We start from the raw sequence: 19,296 nt of genomic DNA, 5'->3' as shown, positions 1-19,296 counted from the left end.
GGCCAAAGAGACAAGTCAGGTAGGAGCAGATACCTGGCTCTGGGACCCGTGTTACCAGAAAGTTATCAGAGGCTCTCTCAGAACAATGACTTTTCAAATGAGTGAAGGATGAATGGATCTCTCCTACGAGAGGTTTCTAGTGGAGTTTGATAGGGTTTGGAGATGCAATGACAAAGAGTGAAAAAAAAAATCAGGTGTCTAAGTACCTGCAAGATAAGAATCCCAGGACAGAGTGGGACAGGGCAGGAATATATCTCAGAAGTGAAACCAGATGTAATGGGAGGAAAAAAAAAAAAAAACTTACAGGAAAAGATGCAACAAACTTCCTGATGGGGCCACTATGCAACTGGGTCTTAATTTTTGCCTCATTTAAAGCCAGGAAGCTTTTCAACCCCTTTTTCCCAGGACTTTCTGAGGAGGTACAGCTGGCCTAGAAACGCCTCAGCTGACTCAGCTTGTATCTGCATCCCCTGCAACACCCTATCCCACGCCAGCTAAGCCAGCGCAGGAAGCTGGCATGGGTCATGGATCATGTCTGTCCTAAGACTGGTCTACTCGACTTGCCCTTGCTGAGCCGATACCCGGCCACCGAGCCCCATGACACCCGCTCACCTTACGAACTGAATTTCCGGGCACTTGGCAAGTTCTTCTGCAAGCTTCGTGGCCCCACAGGCACCAATGCGATTCTTCTCCAGACTGTTTTGAAAACAAAAAGAGAGTTTTAAAATCCAAAACCAAGCCAAGAGTGGAAAATAGCTGAATAATCACTGGCTCCTCCTCCTGTCCCAAAAGAGCTACACTTCTGCGCAGGCACAGCAATACCATACAAGTTACCCCAGCCTCATCTTTAACACTGTGGACCTATTTGTGCATGAAGTGTGTGTGCACTTTTCCCTATGGCCTCCTCCTAGCAACAGGACTTGTAAGCATGTCTCTTGCCCTTGGAGTACTGTAACAGATCCTACTGCAAGCTTGGTGCCAAAAAATGCTAGTTATGACTTCTTCTGCCTCAGACACAATCTTCTTGCTTGCACCTGTAAAACAGCCAGGCTCCGCTACGTGGTTTCCCTGTTCAAGACAAACAAAACTCAGTTCCTGACCCTGTGGCCCACAGACTAATATTTTCATATACCTGAAAGACAGAACACTCATACCACGAATTCCAAAGGGCCAAGGGGAGGAAAGCTCCATGGACAGTTCTTGAGCAGAAGATGACACTCTCTCCCATCAATAGTGCTGGGCTGTGCTGCCACCAGGCCAGCACATGAGCTGGTGACATCGACCCCAGCTGCTCCTGTCCCTGCAGTTCCAGCACAGGAGCTGCATCTGAGCTTCCTGTGAGCTCCTGTGGCTGAACACCCAGCATGTCCTGGGGACGGACCGCTTGCCCTGCTGCAGGCTTTCACAAAGGAAGGCTCTCTGAGCACAGTACCCACCTAGATCATCCCAGACACTGAAGAGACATAAAAGCTTGCAGGAAGCTGCTCAGCGGAGGTCATGAGGTGACAACAAGTCATGTTCTAGAAATACTAGTTTGTCTTCCCTACCTCAACCAGGCGGCCTCACAGACTAGCTTCTGCTTAGATACCTATGCTGCAAGCACCTTAAATAAAACAAGTGCTACTTTAATGCCTGGGTATCACCCAAGCAAGACTGGCCCTCGGTGCATGGAGCAGGCTAAGAAGTTAAACTGCAGAAGCCTGTCTGTCTGTTGTTCCTAATGTACGCCCACTTTTCAGAAGTCCGGTGGTTGAAGGCTCAATGACAGAAAAACAAGCCTTCCTGGGGTTTCTCTCAGGACTGTACTCACTCTAACATCTTCAGCTTTTCCATCCCTGGAAGAGCACTGGCCAGCTCTTGGGCTCCTCCGTCTCCAAGGGCATTCCAAGACAGTCTAAACCAGACAAGAAATCCCAACTGTGAGTCTCTCGATAATCACAAGGGAAACAACAGCAGCATTGTGATACCACCACCCTCCATAGATTAGCCTGTTAACAAGAGCCTATCACCCCCTTATCATGGAAGGTAAATATTCCCCTGCTTTACAAGTGTAATTTTGAGGAGTTTCCTCAGTTTCACCATGTATTTCCATGCATGGTAAAGCATCAGGGAGTGTCACCACAGAGCTTGAGGACTGTAGTTATCTCTGGAGTCCTGCAGGCCGAGGGAATGAGATGCAAAAGATGGAAGTGAATGCTGAGCACACAGCTTTATCCCAGGGCAACTCCTCCTTGTGCTGATGGTGTTGCTGCTACAGCTAAGGTGCCTCTCAGATCTGCTCTTAAAGGTGCCTTTTGACTCTGAGCTCTTTGGAAGGATAGATTGCAGGGCTCTTGAAAGGCTAGAGTTTTCACTTTCTGATGTTTAGCAAGTGAGAAAATTCTTCAGATCCTTTCTTTGCTATGGCTGAACAGCCTGGCCTTTTCCCTCTCACCTGGAAAACAGAAACCTAACACAGCACCAGTCAGTGCTTCGCTCGGCTGAATGACCCTGGGGCCATTCCTCTATGCAAGACTGGGGAACTCCAGAATTTCTGTATGGCATGTGGGAGCCAAAACAAAGGTAGGACAGGATCCAGCTCAAGAACTGGGGCTTTCCACCAAACAAGTTCACAGCCTGTTCTGGGAGTTCATGGGTATCTGCACATAGCTCACCATGTCACTCAGATTTCCCAATGACAGAACCCACTTGTGCCTCCATGGACACGACAAGATCCCTCCTTACACCACTATTACAGGAGAATCTGCCTATCTGTTAGTAATGAAGGAGTAGCACCTACCTGGTTAACTAGTCTTAGGGCCATGCTGCAAGCAACACACCTATGCACTGCATCTTGCTTTACTCATCCCATTACTCACTGGATTATTGCCATACCTCTCCTGGGTCTGGCAATAAAACCCTGGCTTTGACCTAATGCCCTGAGCCCTAAGAATCTGTTCTTCCCACACAAATACCTTCTGGGGTAGGGACAGGGAAGTCTGGTGGGCTTATAACCCATGGATCATTTTACTCAAGTCATCCATGAGGACTTCGCAGAACTGAGGCACGTAAGAGCAGCATGACCATCAAGTGCCACCCAGCTGGCCACAGCAGAGATGACTAGAGAGCCTAGGTCTTGCAGATTGACATCCTGATAGAAGAGTGATGTCAGCCTAGGAGGTCTGTACCCTGCCAGCGCCTCAGTCACTGTTAGTCTGCATTAAAGCTACGGGCAGCTCAGGATTGATGAGACCACTGTTGACACAGAAGGCTCGGACACAACTTATACGACCAATGTGATCAAGTTAGTGCCACTTTATTAAGGGATACACAGCAATTTATACGCTACAGATGCTATTAATAGACTCACACCAATTTATATCCCCAGCTAAAAATACACACTCAACGCAGGCTTTGTTATGTAAAAGGTGACAGGTTAAACTACTTGTTCACACGCCTCCATCTCCCCTACGATTGGTGCCGGTGTGGTGCCCACACACTGCTCCCCCCTTGCGCAGGCATCCTGCTTTTTCTCATCTTTCTGTCCAACTCTCTTATCTCTCTGCAAATACACAGTTTCTTTGTCTCCCTTGGCCTTGCATATGTCCTTCACAACAGCTGCAGCCTGTTACAGCTCTGGCCTGCTATTACAACGAAGTTACTTGGTCTGGATTGCTCATAATATGTCCATTGTCTTCCAGCCACTCCACAGACCACTACTGACCCTGAGGGATCCTGTGTACTAGAATTAAATTTAAGGTACCTCTAGTGCAATGGGGCAAATTGCACGAGAGCAATTTGCTTTTAAACCAACATGAGCTTGAGCAGGTTCCCAGCAGACTCTTTGCTGGGGTTCTCTTGGGCAGATGAACATGTCAGAATGTAGTTAGCCCACCTATGCTTCTTATTGAAAACATGTTAAACATCCAAGCATCAGAGCAACCCCCTTTATTCCAGTGTGGAGAGCAAGATTGCAGCTGGCCGTCCACCCTGTTCGGCTACAGGCTGAATTCACTTTGCCTCAAGCTTGCAATTCAGCCTCTACAATCGCACAGAGAAGCTCCTGCCCTTCCCTGAGAGCCAGCTGTGGCCACCTTTTTAAAAAAATGGAGATAAGACTTGGACCATGGAGAACAAGATGGGGAATTGCCCTGCCTTGCAAAGCAGATGCTAAAAGACCAAAGATAACAGGCAGAGTTTGAAGATGAGTGTTTCCCCCCATATTCTGTTCAGCTCTTCACATTCAGCTTCCAGTAAGTTGTTAGTTATACAAGGAAACTTTTGGCAGTGAATTTCATCAGTTGGTAAATTACTATTAGATTTATCACTAAAAAGTACTTAGTGGTAAGTATCAGTAAGTTTTTAGCAGGATCACAAGCCTAGTGCAGTTGAAAATAGGAGCAGACATTAAAGCAAGAGTGACACGTGTGTCGAAGGATGTCCTCATCCATTCCACACTCACATTATCTCCTCCACGGAAGGGCACTGTTGGAAGCCGTGAGAAAGTGATTTTGAAGCATCATCCGTGATTCCACAGAGTTTCAGACTGAAGCAGAGAGGAGAGAAAAAACAGAGGGCACAATGTGCTGGTATCAGAACTGGTGGGAAATAGAGCACCAGCACCAGCACTGTCTGCTGCCCTCCTGCCCTGGCAATGCTACGAACAAAGCCAGCCATGCTCTGCCCAGCAGCCTTCGGTGCTCTGGTACTCACTCAATCCTCCGGAGGTGTTCAAAGCATGGCAGCCCCTTGGACAGGGCATGGATGCTTCCTTCCCCAAGGTCATTCTCTGATAAACTGGAAGAGTAATGGGAAAACTTTGAGTGGCCACATAAAAAGCAGGTACAGTCAAAGAAAAGCCAACACCGAGACGTAACTATGTGAATTAGCAAGACAATAACTAGTACCCAGACTAAGTGAGGACTCTGGACAGTAGGGACAAGCCAGATTGGCACGTGGCAACCCAGGGTCAATTCCCTGCTTGGTAAAATGGGAACAACAGCCCTGCTCTAACTCACAACGTAAGTCCCTTCAGCAGTGAATTGCCTACAGATGGTAACATAGGGTTATACCAGTGGCTAAGATGAACAGACCTGCAGCACATCGTGTATTGCACATGAAACTGGAAATAAGAAATGATACTGGAGTCAATGACTGGTGTGACTTGAGAGGAAATGACGGTAAGGAAGAGTGGGAAGAGGACATGGGTCTCAAAGACTCAGTGGGCAGCAGTAACTGCCTTCCAGCCTTTACCAGGGTGTGCTGCTCTGTTCTCATCTACCGGCAAACGCAATCCATGGCAATACCTCTCTTACTCTGACGTACCTCACACCTGAATTACCAACACCCTAATCCAACTTGTTATTTAACAATAAACATGTAACAAAGAATGGTGGCATCAAGGAAGCAGCAGGAAGAGTTAGTTCACATTGCCTCCACCCTTCCAGTTCCACAGTCAGGAATTCTATCACCCCCCAGGTTGCTGCATACAGCAGTTCAAAGGTAAGCCCAGCAAACAGCACTGGCAGACAAGGTTGAACATCTAAAGTGACTTAAGCTGCTCTGCAGGCTGGGTGCGGCAGTGACCTTCAGAGAGCATCTCCTCTCATCCTAGGGAAGGTGTCTAGGATGGGTGGAGGGATCACCCTCTGCAGAGTCACCCTGAGCATGGGAAGAGCCTACAGGACAGCCTCAGGCCTCTGAGCTGAAATGATTTCCACCCGCAGAGTTACCAGTCCACATATCTGGCACCGTCCCAAGCGCACCTGCCATGGCCTTACCTTATCTCTTCAAGCAACCCACATGCCACCAGGGCTCTGGCCAGCTCCATCCCTCCTGCTGGCCCAATGTTATTGTTCTGCAAACTAACAAAAGAAACATAAGCATTGGAAGATTATTTTAGAATGAAGCTGTAACAAAAGCTCCATTTAACTTGCCAAGAAGATAACTGCTACTTCTTTTGAACCAGTGCCCAGTGCTAGTAGTAACCTGGGAACCTTGTGGATTAGTCTAAACAAAGGGGCCTGGAAAACAGGGAGACAACAGTGGGGGGCCAGCAACATGGCCAGCACATCACATAGCTCCTGTTGCTGTCAGCTGCGCTTGGCCCTAAGGACATGTAAGTTCAGTGAATTTGCCCATGCTCACAAGGAAGGAGCACAGTCAGCCAGTCGTTGAAAAGCAAAGGCTGCATAGTACCACCAACACCTTAGGCACAGGCTGCAAAACACACCACCAGGCTAACTGAGCTCAACGAGCTCTTCTAGCTCACCAATTTCTTGCTTTGCTACTGTAAAACAGTATGAGAAAGACCTACATTGTAGACACCTGGAAAGACTCCCATAAAAGGTTTAAAAATATAACACCACTGAGTTCAGGGGGAAAAAAGAATCAGAGGTGCTTGCACAAAACAGTGAGGGACCACAAAAGGTGCTCATATTTATGCTTACATTACTCAAGAACGAGAGGACAGCCAGAGGCATCAGAAGCTAACAAACTCAAAACCAGTTTTAAGGGTTATTTTACAATTATTTTACAATTATACAATACCTGGTTCATCTCTATAAAGTTAATGCTGCCAGAGATTAGGCAGGAATAGTTCATGTGACTTGATGCAGCAGAGTAATTGCGGAGGGCTTCCCAATCCTGAGACACTTAAAATAATGTCTAAACAAGAGACCAGTGCACTACTGCAGTCTATGCTTTTCCCCATGCCTTCTTTCAACCATTCCACGTATTCCCAGAATATCCAGCTTTCCTGGGGCAGAAGATGACACTTACTGCAGAATCTTCAGGTTGGTCATGTGAGGCAGACAGAGGGCAAGTTTCATTACCGTCCCATCTCCAAAACCATTCCTTGATAGTCTGGAAGAAGTAGAAATAAAGTATTATTGGCAATGAACTACAGAGCCTCATTCCTCACCTGTGTCACCCACACGTGTACAGGACCCCCATTCCTCACCCACATGTGCACGGGACTGTGCTGAAAGGAGCTCATGTCCATGATGCAAAGGACACTGAGGGTGGGAGGAAAGAAAACAAGGTTTTGTAATCCTGCAGCAGAAGTTAAACATGGAAGTAAAACTAACTTGTACTTCTCAGGAGCACGCTGATGTCCCTTTCTGACCGAATTGTCCTGAGCTGGGATTAAACTGAAACTGCATTTTTAAATATGTTCCCTTAGTCCAGTACACTGTAACCTGAAGGTTAAATGAACAGCTCCAGATTTTAACTGTAACTTTTTCTCATTTGTTGTTTTTCAAATTTTATTTATTTAATACGGCAGGGCACGTACGTTCTATGAAGTGGTCTGGAATGGAATGACTGATTATACATCTGGCCGAGTAAAGCCTCTCTCTGTGATCTTCCCTTCGTTTTTGCAGCTATATAGATCAATGGTGATTTCTTCAGCAACACAGGCACTGCGCAGCCCGTGCCCATGACACTGCCATGAAACTGCAGGTTCAGTTCTTCCCTACTAATGCGGTCTGTACGGTTCTGGGGAATCTCTGAGAGATTGCAGTGAACATCTAATCCCTAAGTGTCCCACATCCAGCACCACACATTCCTATCCCATGTAGCTGTGAGGGGTTACCCTGCTCTCATAAGAATCAGTGGTAAAACTGATCGTGGCTTTACTGGAGCCATATTAGATTTAATTTCTGTGCCTTGATTTTTGCCCAGCTTCCTGAAAGGACATTGGAAATGACACACTTACAGTAACTCCTCGATGTGTTTGCAATAGGCAAAAGCTTCCATCAGCTTTTTCCCTCCAGCAGGACTAGGACTGTTCCCTGAAAGGCTAAAATAAGCATGAAAGATTCTCAGTGACTGAACAAGAACCAGAATGTGCCAGGTTAAGATATTACCCTATTTGCTTGGTGTGATGGGAGACTTGGGTCACTGCAGTGACGGACTGCATGGGGCTGCAATGGTGTGTCCAGAGGCACAGGTGTCTGGAAAATGACCCGGGGATTTGTAGTGTGGTTTTGTCAAGTGCTGTCACTCCTGCCCCTGCAGGTACTGGGGGAAAGGAGAAGTTTCCCCTCTCCCAGACACAACTGGGAAGTTCCTTTCCTTGTTCGAGTCATTTAATTTCAAAAAATTACAAAGCATACCCCAGAGTTGAGCCTAACAAACAGCCTGGATGCTCTAATTTCTGTTCCCTTGGAGAAAGGACAGTTTGAATCCATGTCTCCGAGAGACAGCCTTGTCTAAAGACTGCATCCTTGCTTTGACAAATTCTCAATTTCACCTCTGCTTCTGCTAGTAAAAGAAAGCAGTGTAGCAACGCTGGGCGCCGCCACAGTGGGAGCCCTACACAGCCCGAGGAAAGGCACTGTGTGGATATGAGATGTGTATGATTTCCCCACAAGCTTGCAGATTTACTTTCCAGGACACAACTGAGCCAGAGACCTCTCCATTCAAACAGCTACTGACAGCTGGCACATGCCCACCGCTGTCTCTGGGGGTGACTGCATGAGGACATGGCCATAACCTTCACTCTTTGCCCTGGCAGAAGAAGTCATTGCCAGTCCCAGATGTAGGTGGGGGTGGCAGAGGAGGGAACACCTTCTATTGGTTCAGTAAATTTTGAATCAGGGTTTCGTGACATAGAAAACACTGGAAGGCAGGACGTTGTATAAATGAAGGCAGCACAGGGCTTCCCACACAGGGTTCCTCACCAACTGGGGCCATAACTGAAATGCTGCAAACAAAACAGAGGGACTCACTCGACTCTCTTCAGGTTTTGCTTTTCCATCAAGACAGCAGCTAGATTTATCAGGCCTGGATCTCCAATCTTGTTGTGGCTTAAACTTTAAAGAAGAAAGGCAGGCTGTTGTAAAGGAAAATGCTAAGTGCCAGACAAAGTACAAGATCTTCTATAATATCTCCCATCTGCTGGATGACACCTCTCATCTTGGCAGCAGAATCAAATCGCTGCTTCTTTCAACTATCTCATGAAATACTAATAGCTGTTAATGAGGCATTACAAAAAAATTGCAAAGAACAATCAAAATCAGTGGATCTTGTAAATGGATGGGCAATTACTTCAGCCAGAACACCAAGACAGGCAACAGGTGGTTATTATTTTCCAAATTACTACAGTGGAGAATGGACAGCGTCTGGCTGGAGAAAGAGGAAAAAAAGGCAAAGCGAGCCTGGGGTTGACTCAGGATTCAGATCTTTTCAGAGTGGGGAAGTGCTGGGTCTGAGGCTTTCCCAGGAAAGAAGGGGGCCTCTGGCCCTGTTTTGGATTTGAGATTCCAGAGATTTAAACCCAGAGGCTGTTTAATCCATTTTCTACGTGACTGCATAGAGTGGGGTTAGACCAAATTCTCCTCTTCTGAACATCGAGTTCTGATTTCCTTGAGCCTAAGGTACCTTATACACAAGTATCCTGCAACCTCCCTGCTTTTGTTACAACATTGTATATAAGCACATTGGGGTCTCTCCAAATGTTGGCACTAGTGGTCACCTCTCTGCTGATGAAAGTCTGCAAGAAAGAAGGAACTTACTTGATTTCCTCCATGTAGTGCATATTCCTCAAAGCTTCTGTGAGTCTGGAGCAGCCATCATCACCAATACTGTTATGGTTCAAGCTGGAAACAACATCACCAGGAAAATGGACATTAAGCTCCTGTTATTCAGTATCACAACCCAGGCTAGAGGCAAGCTGCAGTCACATACTTACATAAGCTTTTTCAGAAATGGCATTCCATGAAGTCCCAGCACAAGCTTAGAAATGGCAGCACTGCTGAGTTTCATGTAGCCCAGGCTAAAAGATGAAATAACACAGGAACAACTAACTACCCACGGGCAGAGGAGAGCAGAACAAGGGTGGAAGAGAAGTGGGAGTGTATTCTAGTCCCTGTGAATAGTTATCAGTTTTGCTCTCTAATGTAATTCTACTCAGCATGTTTGGATCCTGATAAAATACCAAGATAACCCCAAACCTCTGGAGCAGGAACCCAGCCCTGCATGGAGCAAGGTGCCACTGTGACCACAAGATGGCAAAGCTCTCAAAACAATGACACAGATGGTCCAGAGGCACTTCATAACAGAAGGATGTAGGTGCCTGGAAAAGCCACCTGTGTGCAGGCCACCAGATCACCCTCCAGGACTGAAATGCTGGCTTTGGGACTGCTGCACAGGAAACACTGCCTCCAAGCTGGGACAAAATCCATGCAAAAAACACTACCAAAACACTTGATTTTTCCACTGGACACTCCCTGCCAGACTACTGATCTCCCTTTATCTCTCTCACTCATTGTTCACTGCAAACAAAAAGGAATTGTTTCTTCTTTCCTCTCTGAAGTCCTCCAGCCACCAGCAAAACTACATCTGTTCACAGTACAGGCAGAAGAGAGGCTGCAGTTTAAGTAAAGCTTCTAGAAAGACCCGGCAGACTCCGGACGGTTCAATAACACTACACTCACTTGAGCTCTTCAATGGCCTGGCAGTTCTGCAAGCCCATGATCAAGTAATCAATTCCAGTTGGTGTAATGCTGCTAGAGGTCAGCCTGCAAAACAGCAAGGGTCAAGTAAGAAGGTCCGGTCTCAGCACACTGAGAAAGAGGAGTTTACTTGACTGACAGGCCAGCTGCCCCATCCCAAACCCCAGCCAGCACAGGCATCGGGGACCAGTAAGTTTGAAGACATTTCCACACCTCCCATGTACAGGACTATGAGGACTAGGTAGTTCAGAAATGTTCACATGTACATGAACCAAGCAGCACAGTCTCTGCCTAGGCCAGCCATCCCTCAGCATTTCTCAGCAGAGATGCCCTTTCTAAGCCTGCCTCTCGCTTACAGGCCGTTAAGAGGGCTGTGAAAAGCACCAAATGCTATTCAATACCGGGAGAAGCCCTCTTACACAGCAGGGTGGCATAAAGCTACCTACAATGTAAGCAACAGCCAAGGTCTCAGTCTCAAATAGCTTTCACTGCAAAAAAGGGGAGAGGAAAAAACCTCTAGACATGCACAATGGTGCCCCTACAACCACTTTTAGCGTGAATTGTAGAGAGCTGTTGAGTTTGCAACATAGACACAGCTCAGGAGAGGTCACAGAGCTCACGGCCACATTCCAGACAGTGTGTTTCAGAGAGGATCGGGGTGAGGCACAGAGCTGAGCAAACGAAAAAGATGTGGAAAGGACCACAGACGGGGACATACCCAAACCTCTTCAGCTCTGGAAGAGGTAGCAAAATCCTGACTAGCATTTCTGCTTCATCGTTGTGGAGCTCAACATGAGACCATCTGCAAGAACAACAGACCTGGGTTATGTCCACTGATGGCTAAAGGTTTGTACCAAGCCCACAACTAAAGCACACCAGTACTGGGACATCAAAGAAGTGTCACAACATTGATACTTGGCAAGGTCCTATGGGACCTCCCAGTCACGATAAGAGTATGGGTTATCTGGGCACAGGGGAGAGATTTAGATGCCTTCAAAGGATAGCCCAGGAAGCCACTAGGTCTATGTGTCTTTTCTATTTTCCATCCAAACACTAAGTAGGGGACCCAGAGTGCAGGGACTGGGACCTTGCCCTGTCCTGCTGTGTGCTCTCCTGCAAACACAAGGACAAGCTACTCCCCTCCCCAAAAAATCCTCTACAATGCCTGGCAACTCACCTCAATTCCTGAAGCTGAGCACATTTTTCGCAAACTCTTCGGTAGAAGGAAGCGTGCTTGATTTCTGGCTCGTACAGATTCAATCTGCAGGATACAAATACACAACACAACTGCCAGTTACCAGCAGGTGGTCGCTGCAGCATCTGGTGCCCCTTAGGGCCAGGGTTAGGAACAGATCACAGCTTTGCAAATGCCCACCCTGGGGTCTCCTGCCATGTTCCACCTACACCACAGAGTCCAGTGTAGAGGAACAACCCTTCGCCAACTGCACAAAGCAGCTGCTGCCTTCTTCAGCCACACAAAGGGAATAAGACACTAATGCTGTTCTCCCTGTACACGTTCATATCTCCTGAGTGCTCCTGGTCCTGTGGGGGAGGCTGGTAGATTTTTTACCTCATGCAGGTCCAGTACAGGCCTGAAGAAGGGTGGCCTGAAAGACAAATGCACGTGAATAAGGTTCCTTCCACATGTGGGGCACAGAGGCACTCAGAGACTGAACCTATGGAGACCAGAGCCCCAGACACTCAAGATATTTTTCACCCCACGGCCAGTTTCAGAACAAGCAGAAAATCATGACAAATAGTCACTTTCTCACCTGCTAACGACTGATTCCACCTTCTCTGGGCAGTGTGGGAACCTTACGCCTAGCTGGAAGAGGGTTTTATCTTTACATATCCTGGAAAGGCAGAGCATCAGAAAACATCATAAGCCTGTGAACTCTTGAGGGAGAGCAAATGCTATTTTTCATAAGAAAAATCAGGAGAACTGGATGGGGCAGGACTATGCTGGTGCACAAATCCTAACCATCCATCTCTGAAGAGGTTTGCAATGTTTAAACCAGTTCCAAAGCCAACCTAGTCTGGGCATCCCTTTCTCCCAAGGGAGACCAGGAACATGGTCTCCTTTCCACTAAACCTTCAGAAGTGTGCAACCACACACCTAATCACTTCTCTGTGCCAGACATTCGGGTCAAACTTGCTGCAAGCTGGCTAATGGCTTACAAATGCACTGGAGACAGTGAATAAAGAACAGAAGATCGAGTTAAAGTGCTGGCTTGAATAGCATTTCCTTTAAAGTATCGAGCTAAAAGAAAATATCTGAAAGATACCAGAACTTGAGGTGCTACTTACGTGATCTCAGTAATGTTTCCACAGGCCTGCACAGCCAGCTCAAGAAGGTTCATGACACTTTCTTCACACACCCATGGCTCTTCTATGCTGCAAAGCAGAATACAGGCAGCTCTGCTTTACTCACAAGCACAGGTCCATCCCTGCCTCTGCAAGCTGAGGGCGCAGCACTCTAATACCCACGGAAAAGCTGCTTTGCTCATCACAATAATGTCTACATAGGAAACAGGATGCAAACTGGGAACAAACAAAGAAGCAGCTTCCCTGCAGAGGACACCAGCATCAGCTTCCCTTCTGCCCACCTACCACTGACAGCAATAAGAGGGAGCCTGCCCTTTGTGCTCTAATGCAACACATTCTGGGAGAAGCAAAGAATTTGTTACCCAGGCAAACTGTGGGATGCTCTGGCAAGACCTCGGGTGAGGACACAGTAGGAACGTGTTCCCCAGAACTAGCAACCTTCTTTGTAAAGGCAGGTAGAGGTCTACAGAGACAGCACAGTTTATGGCCACAGCTTTACATGATGCTTAGTAGGATTCAAGGAGATAAAGCCAAAATACCAATAACTCAGAGTCATCCATGGGGATTTCTCAGGCCAGTGCTACCTATCTTTGGAAGAAGCACAGTTCACTTTTGGTTTTGATGAAAGGAGATCCTAGGTGATCAGACCAGCCCCACATCAGTATCTAAAACAGCACAGTAACACAGTACCTGATTTTCAGAGGATGCAGATTTTTCCTCAGTGAAAGCAAAAGCCTTTCTGCAGCTTGGACTGTCACGTTGTTATTTGAGGATCTAGAACCAAAGGTCATTGTAATGAAAGGCTTACTAATGAGCCCACTCAAATGGGTCCAAGCAGCCACTAACTTACATGTACTCTGTCAGACCAGTGCACTTTTCCAGGAGCAAGCACAACTTTTCCAAATGCTCTGGCTGAAAGTTGCACTCTGCGAGTCTGAAAGGATGCAAGAGAGAGAACAGTCTTAGTTCCTTACAAACAGTTCAGGCTTTCTGACCCAGAAATCTCAGGCATCACCACCTTTCCCCACAGAGAAAGCAGGATTGCAGCAAAACAAATGCCTTGCGCGGCTTTCAAAAAAGATTGTGGCAACACTTCAAAAGCATCTGTTGAGATTTTCTGATACAGCATGTGTGTATGCTAATGGCGTGGCTTTTTGTGGCACCCTGTCTTGTGACAGGGACTGTGAGCTCATGTACAGGTTCCGAAGTGAGGAACAGTCAGTGTGGGATCAGTGAGAGAAAAGGGATGTGGGATCCTCTGTGATGTGAGAAAGCTCTTCTCAAAAGGTGAATCAAAGGAAATGTATCATCTATTCGTGTAAAATACCACCACATCAGGAGCTAGGGACTACAAGAGGTTTTGTCTGCCTTATCCCTAGAAAAAGGACATGGCCTTTGTCAAAGAAAATATACAAAAAAAATCTGTACTGTTACCTCAAAATCTTTCTTGGGTCATCTCTGCTTGTCAACTTGATGATTAAAGTTGCTTTGGAGCACAAACTGCACAGAGAAGATACAAGTGTAAGATCTGGAGGGAAATTCAAACTATTTCTCCCGGTGCTCAGAATTTAATGAGACATCAAATTGCACAAGCAACACAGTGCAGCAGTGACACAGGTACTTGACCCAGCTCACCTCCCCCTACCAGCCCAGGAAAATGCTTCAATAAGGTTTTGCTAATGCTAAATTAGCATAAAGCAGCACCGGTGGTTGGAGAAGCAATCCTGATCTGCTCTGCTTTTGTCTGCCTCCTCCTGTCCCTGCACTCTCTGCCAAGCCACGGGGAGAGCTAAAACAGGAGACCGATCTGCTCTAAAATAGCTCAGCCAAAAAATTCAGCACTCACATTTAACTGCAAGAATGAATGGAAATGACCTGGCTAAATTTGATTCATGACAGACCAGCTGGCCTACATGAACATAAACATTGATAAGGGCAGATGTGCAGTGTGAACCAGCCTTGTGAATTGAATCTGTGAGAAAAAGCAGTTCATGCCAGTGCAACAAGCCCGGGAGCCATGGGCTATTTTTGCCAGAGAGGAAAGGAGATGAAAGACACAAATCCAAGTAAAGAACATCAGAAATTGTTTTCAACAGACTCACTCTGAAATCTCAATATATTGATGTGAATCAGGGACCACACTTTCAGAAAACAAACACTGATTTTTGCCTCAAAGAGGTTCACTTACAGATATATACGTGACAACAATTACTACAGCTGAATACCTGTGTCTGTACACAGAAATAACTTGGCCCATGGAGTAACGCTTCTGTTTGCTTCCTCCTTGGCAGCTACATTTGGCCAGTAGAAACAGACATGAACAGAAGCTTTGCATGCACTTATATGAAAATATGGCCCTTGTCATTATTACCTGAAGATCAAAATCTTTTGACAATTAAGAGGAAAACATGCAGTGAATAATCAGAAATTACTTAGGGGAAACACACACCTGACTTGAACTTCACTGGTATTTCCAGATGTGGCAAAGGCATTTATGAGATGCAGAACTCCATCCTGAGAAATCCTATTATGGCTGAGACTGCACAGAAGAGAAGGAAGGTTTTTCAGGTGTTAAGACTCAGGGTTGTCCCCAGGCTCCTCAGCCACAGAGGCAGAATTCAAGCTGGCACCAAAGGCAGAGCAGTTTGTGGGGTGCTGGGCCCCTTTGGCTGCGCTAAATGCACCAAACCCCTCCAAGGCACAGCACTGACAACTTGGGTGACACAGCAAGTGCAGCTGGCCTCTGGCACTGCGGAGGCAGCTGACTGCTGGAGCAGTTGCTTCCCCCCCAGAAAGGGGAGGGGAGAGGCTGACATAGGGCACAGCTAAGCTCACAGCACCTATGGCCCTTCGGTTATTCAAAGAGGACAACATACACAGAAAAGTGATGAACGGAACACTTGGGGGACTGGGCCAACTTCTGTCACGCTACCCCACTCTGGGCCTCGTTATCTCCTGCTGATGCCAAAAGGAAGACTTTTAGTTACTTCAGCAGGTTTTGGATCAGACCCTGAGTCACCCTGGCCTGGAGGTCTTGAGCTGTGCTCAAGGATCACTCAGACCTTACCTCCCAAGGCAGGAGTGGGCAAGAAGCCTGACAACAAGCTTCAGCAGGGATTGTGTGAACACCACCTTTCTGCTAGGGCATGTCAGATTCATGGTATATTTTCTTACTTGAGGGAGCAGGTAACAGGCACTTGATGCAAGTGGTCCAAGAGGCACCTCAGGCCTTCATCTCCCAGCTGATTCCTGGAGAGACTGAAAGGCAGAAGAACAAGGTGGCCAACCAAACCTCAGCCTTTTAAGCAGCAATGCTCCTCTGAGCAGCTTTGAAGAAATAAGCTAAAATTCCTGGACTTAAATCCCAGCTTGGCCAATAGGTCTGTATAAAACAAACTGCTACCCTACAAAATACCTCGTGCATAAGCTCCAGAGCAAGCTCAAATGAAGAGCTCTGAACACAAGCTCAGAGCTCAGGCAAAGCAACAAATGCCTCAAAAGAGCCACAGAGTGAAAAACCCAAGGAAGTTGTCCCACCAGCTCAAGCCTTCTTAAAAAACATATACATAAAGGACCTGTATGATTACTAATCAATTTTGTTTCTAAATAGTCTGAACAAGAACACACACATGCACAGACAGGCTGGGAAACCCCAAGCGATGCTGAACCACCCCAACCCAGCTCTCCCTCAGTGACTCCTGTTCAAGGTCATGGAAACAACCCAAACCCCACTTACTCGACCTCTGCCAGCCACCCACGCTGCTCCAGGACTCTGCAGAGCTCATCTATCTGCCCTCGACCGATGGCACAGTCCGTCAGCCTACATATGAGACAGCAAGAGAGTTAAAGCACGCCGGCGACCAGGCTCGGCCTGAGCAGCGAGAGCTGCCCATCAGCAGTTGCATTTTCAGACCAGTCTCTGTGCAGCATGCACTGAGATGAATGCCCTTAGCTGTGCCAGTGTTTGGTACTTCTCAAAACACCTCCCTGAGGTTAGTAATGACAAACCCCACTTCATAAGTGAGAAACAGATCTTTTCATTTTTTGCCGTCTCCTTGGTGCCTAACTGGAGACATGTTACAGTCTTTACAGGGGCACCCAGCAACCATGACTCCCAGAGAGCTGCAGACACGTATACACATCACACTGGTGCTCATATACAATCATAGAATCATAGAATCATTTAGGTTGAAAAGAACCTTTAAGATCATCAAATCCAACCATTAACCAGGCACTGTCAAGTCCACCACTAAGCCACATCCCTAAGTGTCACATGTCTTTTAAATGCCTCCAGGGGTGGTGACTCAACCACTTCCCTGGGCAGCCTGTGCCCTGTGCTTGTCAACTCTAAACCTCCCCTGGTGCAACTTGAGGTCATTTCCTCTTGTCCTATCACTTGTTATTTGGGAGAAGAGACCAACTCCCACCTCACTACAACCTCCTCTCAGGTAGTTGTAGAGAGTGAGAAGGTCTCCCCAAAGTCTCCTTTTCTCCAGGCTGAACAAGCCCAGCTCCCTCAGCTGCTCCTCATAAGACTTGTACTCCATATGGAGATTATCACCCAGAATTTGAGGCGCGCTTTTGGAAAATGCAGTGGCTGGGGCTCAATGCAGTTGCTTGTGCAACAGAATTTGGTGCCACTCAGGATGATCATGAGTAGTCCAGCAGCCACTCAAGAAAGGCATGGGACTGTGCCATCCCAATGCATCCAAATGGTACTGAGTTGCACTTAGGCAGCTGAACTGAGTCCCAGAGCTTCAGCTACCAGCCCAAGCTCCTTGACTACCAGCCCATGAGTTCTTCATACAGGAGATCTGGCTACCTGCACTACTGTTTCAAACCTAATCAAAACAAGTGAACTATAATTAAATGCTGTATGCCAGTACCTGCAGGATGTCTTTCGGCTTTGCCTGCTTGCTCCTAAATGCAAAAGAGCATTTTCACTTGACCTGAAGCAAACACAAAAGACAGTCCTTCAGCAATGCTCTTCAAGGATGACAAGTTCTGTAGACCCTTTAAAGCCGAGCTGGGCTCCAAACAGTCTGTCTTACCGGACTTCCACTATTGTGATTCGCTCACAGAGGTTGATGGAGTTGATGAGTAAAACAGTGCAATGTGGTGAAAACATGTTATTCCTAATACTGAAAAGGAAGGGAAAGAAAGAACAACAAAATCAGTTCCCAAGAAGAAAGGTGCTGACACACGTGGCCCAATTTTCCCATTGTTTACTCTGAGATGCAAAAGGCTGAACCCACCCTGTTTAACTCAAGATCAGTGAGCAAAGATCTAAGTTTTGAGCATTGGCACCCAGCGTTCCTTGAACTAAGGGAGAGTCTACTTTAATCTCCTTTGACTAAAAAGGGAGTACAGACCAAGGGTTTACACTGAACAACTCCTCTTCAGGGCTACTGGACTAGAGATGCCCCAGACTGGAAGCAACCTCCTGAGTGAGTAAATCTGGTCTCTCCAAACACTGCAGCTCCTCCATGCTGCATCTTGTAAAAGATGGTCAAGCTCCTTCTGGGCTTTTTGTCCATGTGGTGGGAGTGCCCTAGTCCCTTACAGCACCTCTCTAGCCTAAATCCCCAGCCTACATGGCTGATATGCTGCCAGGAAACACTTGGTGTCAAGTGTGGCCAGATGCCAGATCCATGCAGGGGCAGAGCTATGAGATGCTGACCACACAAACAGGTGGTGTGCTGTCACTGTGTGTCAACCAGCAAGTCCTACATCTGTTATGGATGCTGGAAGACATGTTCCATGGGACCTGCTCAGTGAGGATTACCCAGGATGCTCCTTCTAGGGTGGGTGTTTCTCCTCCTGTCCCTTTTTTCCCACTCTACAGATCATAAAGGAAAAAAGGTTCAGTGTTGCCTTGGTTCTAGAAGCAAGACATGAATGGGTGTGAGTTTCTGCATTTTCTTTGCCCAGCATGCTAATCTACAATTACTAATTAATGCTCTTAAAATATGCTGCGGTATTAGCACTCTCCAAACCAATGTTTCATGTCAGCAATCAAAGCAGGGACCACAAACATTACCTCAGTAGTTTCAGATGGCAGAGGTATGGCAGGAATCTCAGTAATTTCTCAATGCTCTGGTCACTCAATGAATTTCCACACAGACTGTAAAACATGGAAGGAAACAAATTCCAAGAAAAAAACTGGGACAATTTGTACATATTTCTATAAAATCTACATGGACATGCACACACACATGTGCATGGTGGTGCTATGGGCAAATTCTGAGAAAGGGCATGTCTAGAAATGCCCTGAAAGTTGAGCAAGATTTAAGACCTTACAGGTTGATCTCCATGTTTCTCTACATCCTACAGCCAATTAACATTCCAGTTTTAAAAGTCTTACTTTTCCATTACTGTAAATTTATAAAATGATGCTACTGATGCATTTCATGCATGCGCCAAGGGTATGGCATGCACGGCATGGCGTGGCAAAAAAAAAAAGATTACATTATTTTTATTTGTTATTACTCATTTTTTATTCTGACTAGTATTATTCTGATTTTCTTGGTGCCCA

The 19,296-nt window shown here is 46.7% G+C and overlaps 1 protein-coding gene across 4 annotated transcripts in view; it reads right to left on the bottom strand.

The window, feature by feature from the left end:
* The window catches only part of NLRC5 (NLR family CARD domain containing 5), a 49,982-nt gene that overhangs the window by 2,675 nt on the left and 28,011 nt on the right, over positions 1–19,296 (bottom strand). For 3 of the 4 annotated variants that reach the window (XM_080410915.1, XM_080410916.1, XM_080410918.1), the window contains 24 exons: positions 18,802–18,885; positions 17,813–17,902; positions 17,648–17,710; positions 16,498–16,581; positions 15,936–16,019; positions 15,211–15,300; positions 14,196–14,261; positions 13,612–13,695; positions 13,452–13,535; positions 12,744–12,830; positions 12,209–12,289; positions 11,614–11,697; positions 11,155–11,238; positions 10,419–10,502; positions 9,674–9,757; positions 9,498–9,581; positions 8,712–8,795; positions 7,697–7,780; positions 6,760–6,843; positions 5,760–5,843; positions 4,693–4,776; positions 4,442–4,525; positions 1,811–1,894; positions 613–696 (listed from right to left, as the gene is read on the bottom strand). In XM_080410915.1, the coding sequence (XP_080267041.1) occupies positions 613–696; positions 1,811–1,894; positions 4,442–4,525; positions 4,693–4,776; positions 5,760–5,843; positions 6,760–6,843; positions 7,697–7,780; positions 8,712–8,795; positions 9,498–9,581; positions 9,674–9,757; positions 10,419–10,502; positions 11,155–11,238; positions 11,614–11,697; positions 12,209–12,289; positions 12,744–12,830; positions 13,452–13,535; positions 13,612–13,695; positions 14,196–14,261; positions 15,211–15,300; positions 15,936–16,019; positions 16,498–16,581; positions 17,648–17,710; positions 17,813–17,902; positions 18,802–18,885 (1,989 nt within the window). The remainder of the gene's footprint in view (positions 1–612; positions 697–1,810; positions 1,895–4,441; positions 4,526–4,692; positions 4,777–5,759; positions 5,844–6,759; positions 6,844–7,696; positions 7,781–8,711; positions 8,796–9,497; positions 9,582–9,673; positions 9,758–10,418; positions 10,503–11,154; positions 11,239–11,613; positions 11,698–12,208; positions 12,290–12,743; positions 12,831–13,451; positions 13,536–13,611; positions 13,696–14,195; positions 14,262–15,210; positions 15,301–15,935; positions 16,020–16,497; positions 16,582–17,647; positions 17,711–17,812; positions 17,903–18,801; positions 18,886–19,296) is intronic. The other variant, XM_080410917.1, reaches the window with a different exon arrangement.

The sequence above is a fragment of the Falco punctatus genome (genome assembly GCF_963210335.1).
Source record: "Falco punctatus genome assembly, chromosome: 14".
NCBI classification, from domain to species: domain Eukaryota; kingdom Metazoa; phylum Chordata; class Aves; order Falconiformes; family Falconidae; genus Falco; species Falco punctatus.
This window is presented reverse-complemented; position numbering and strand designations above follow the sequence as displayed.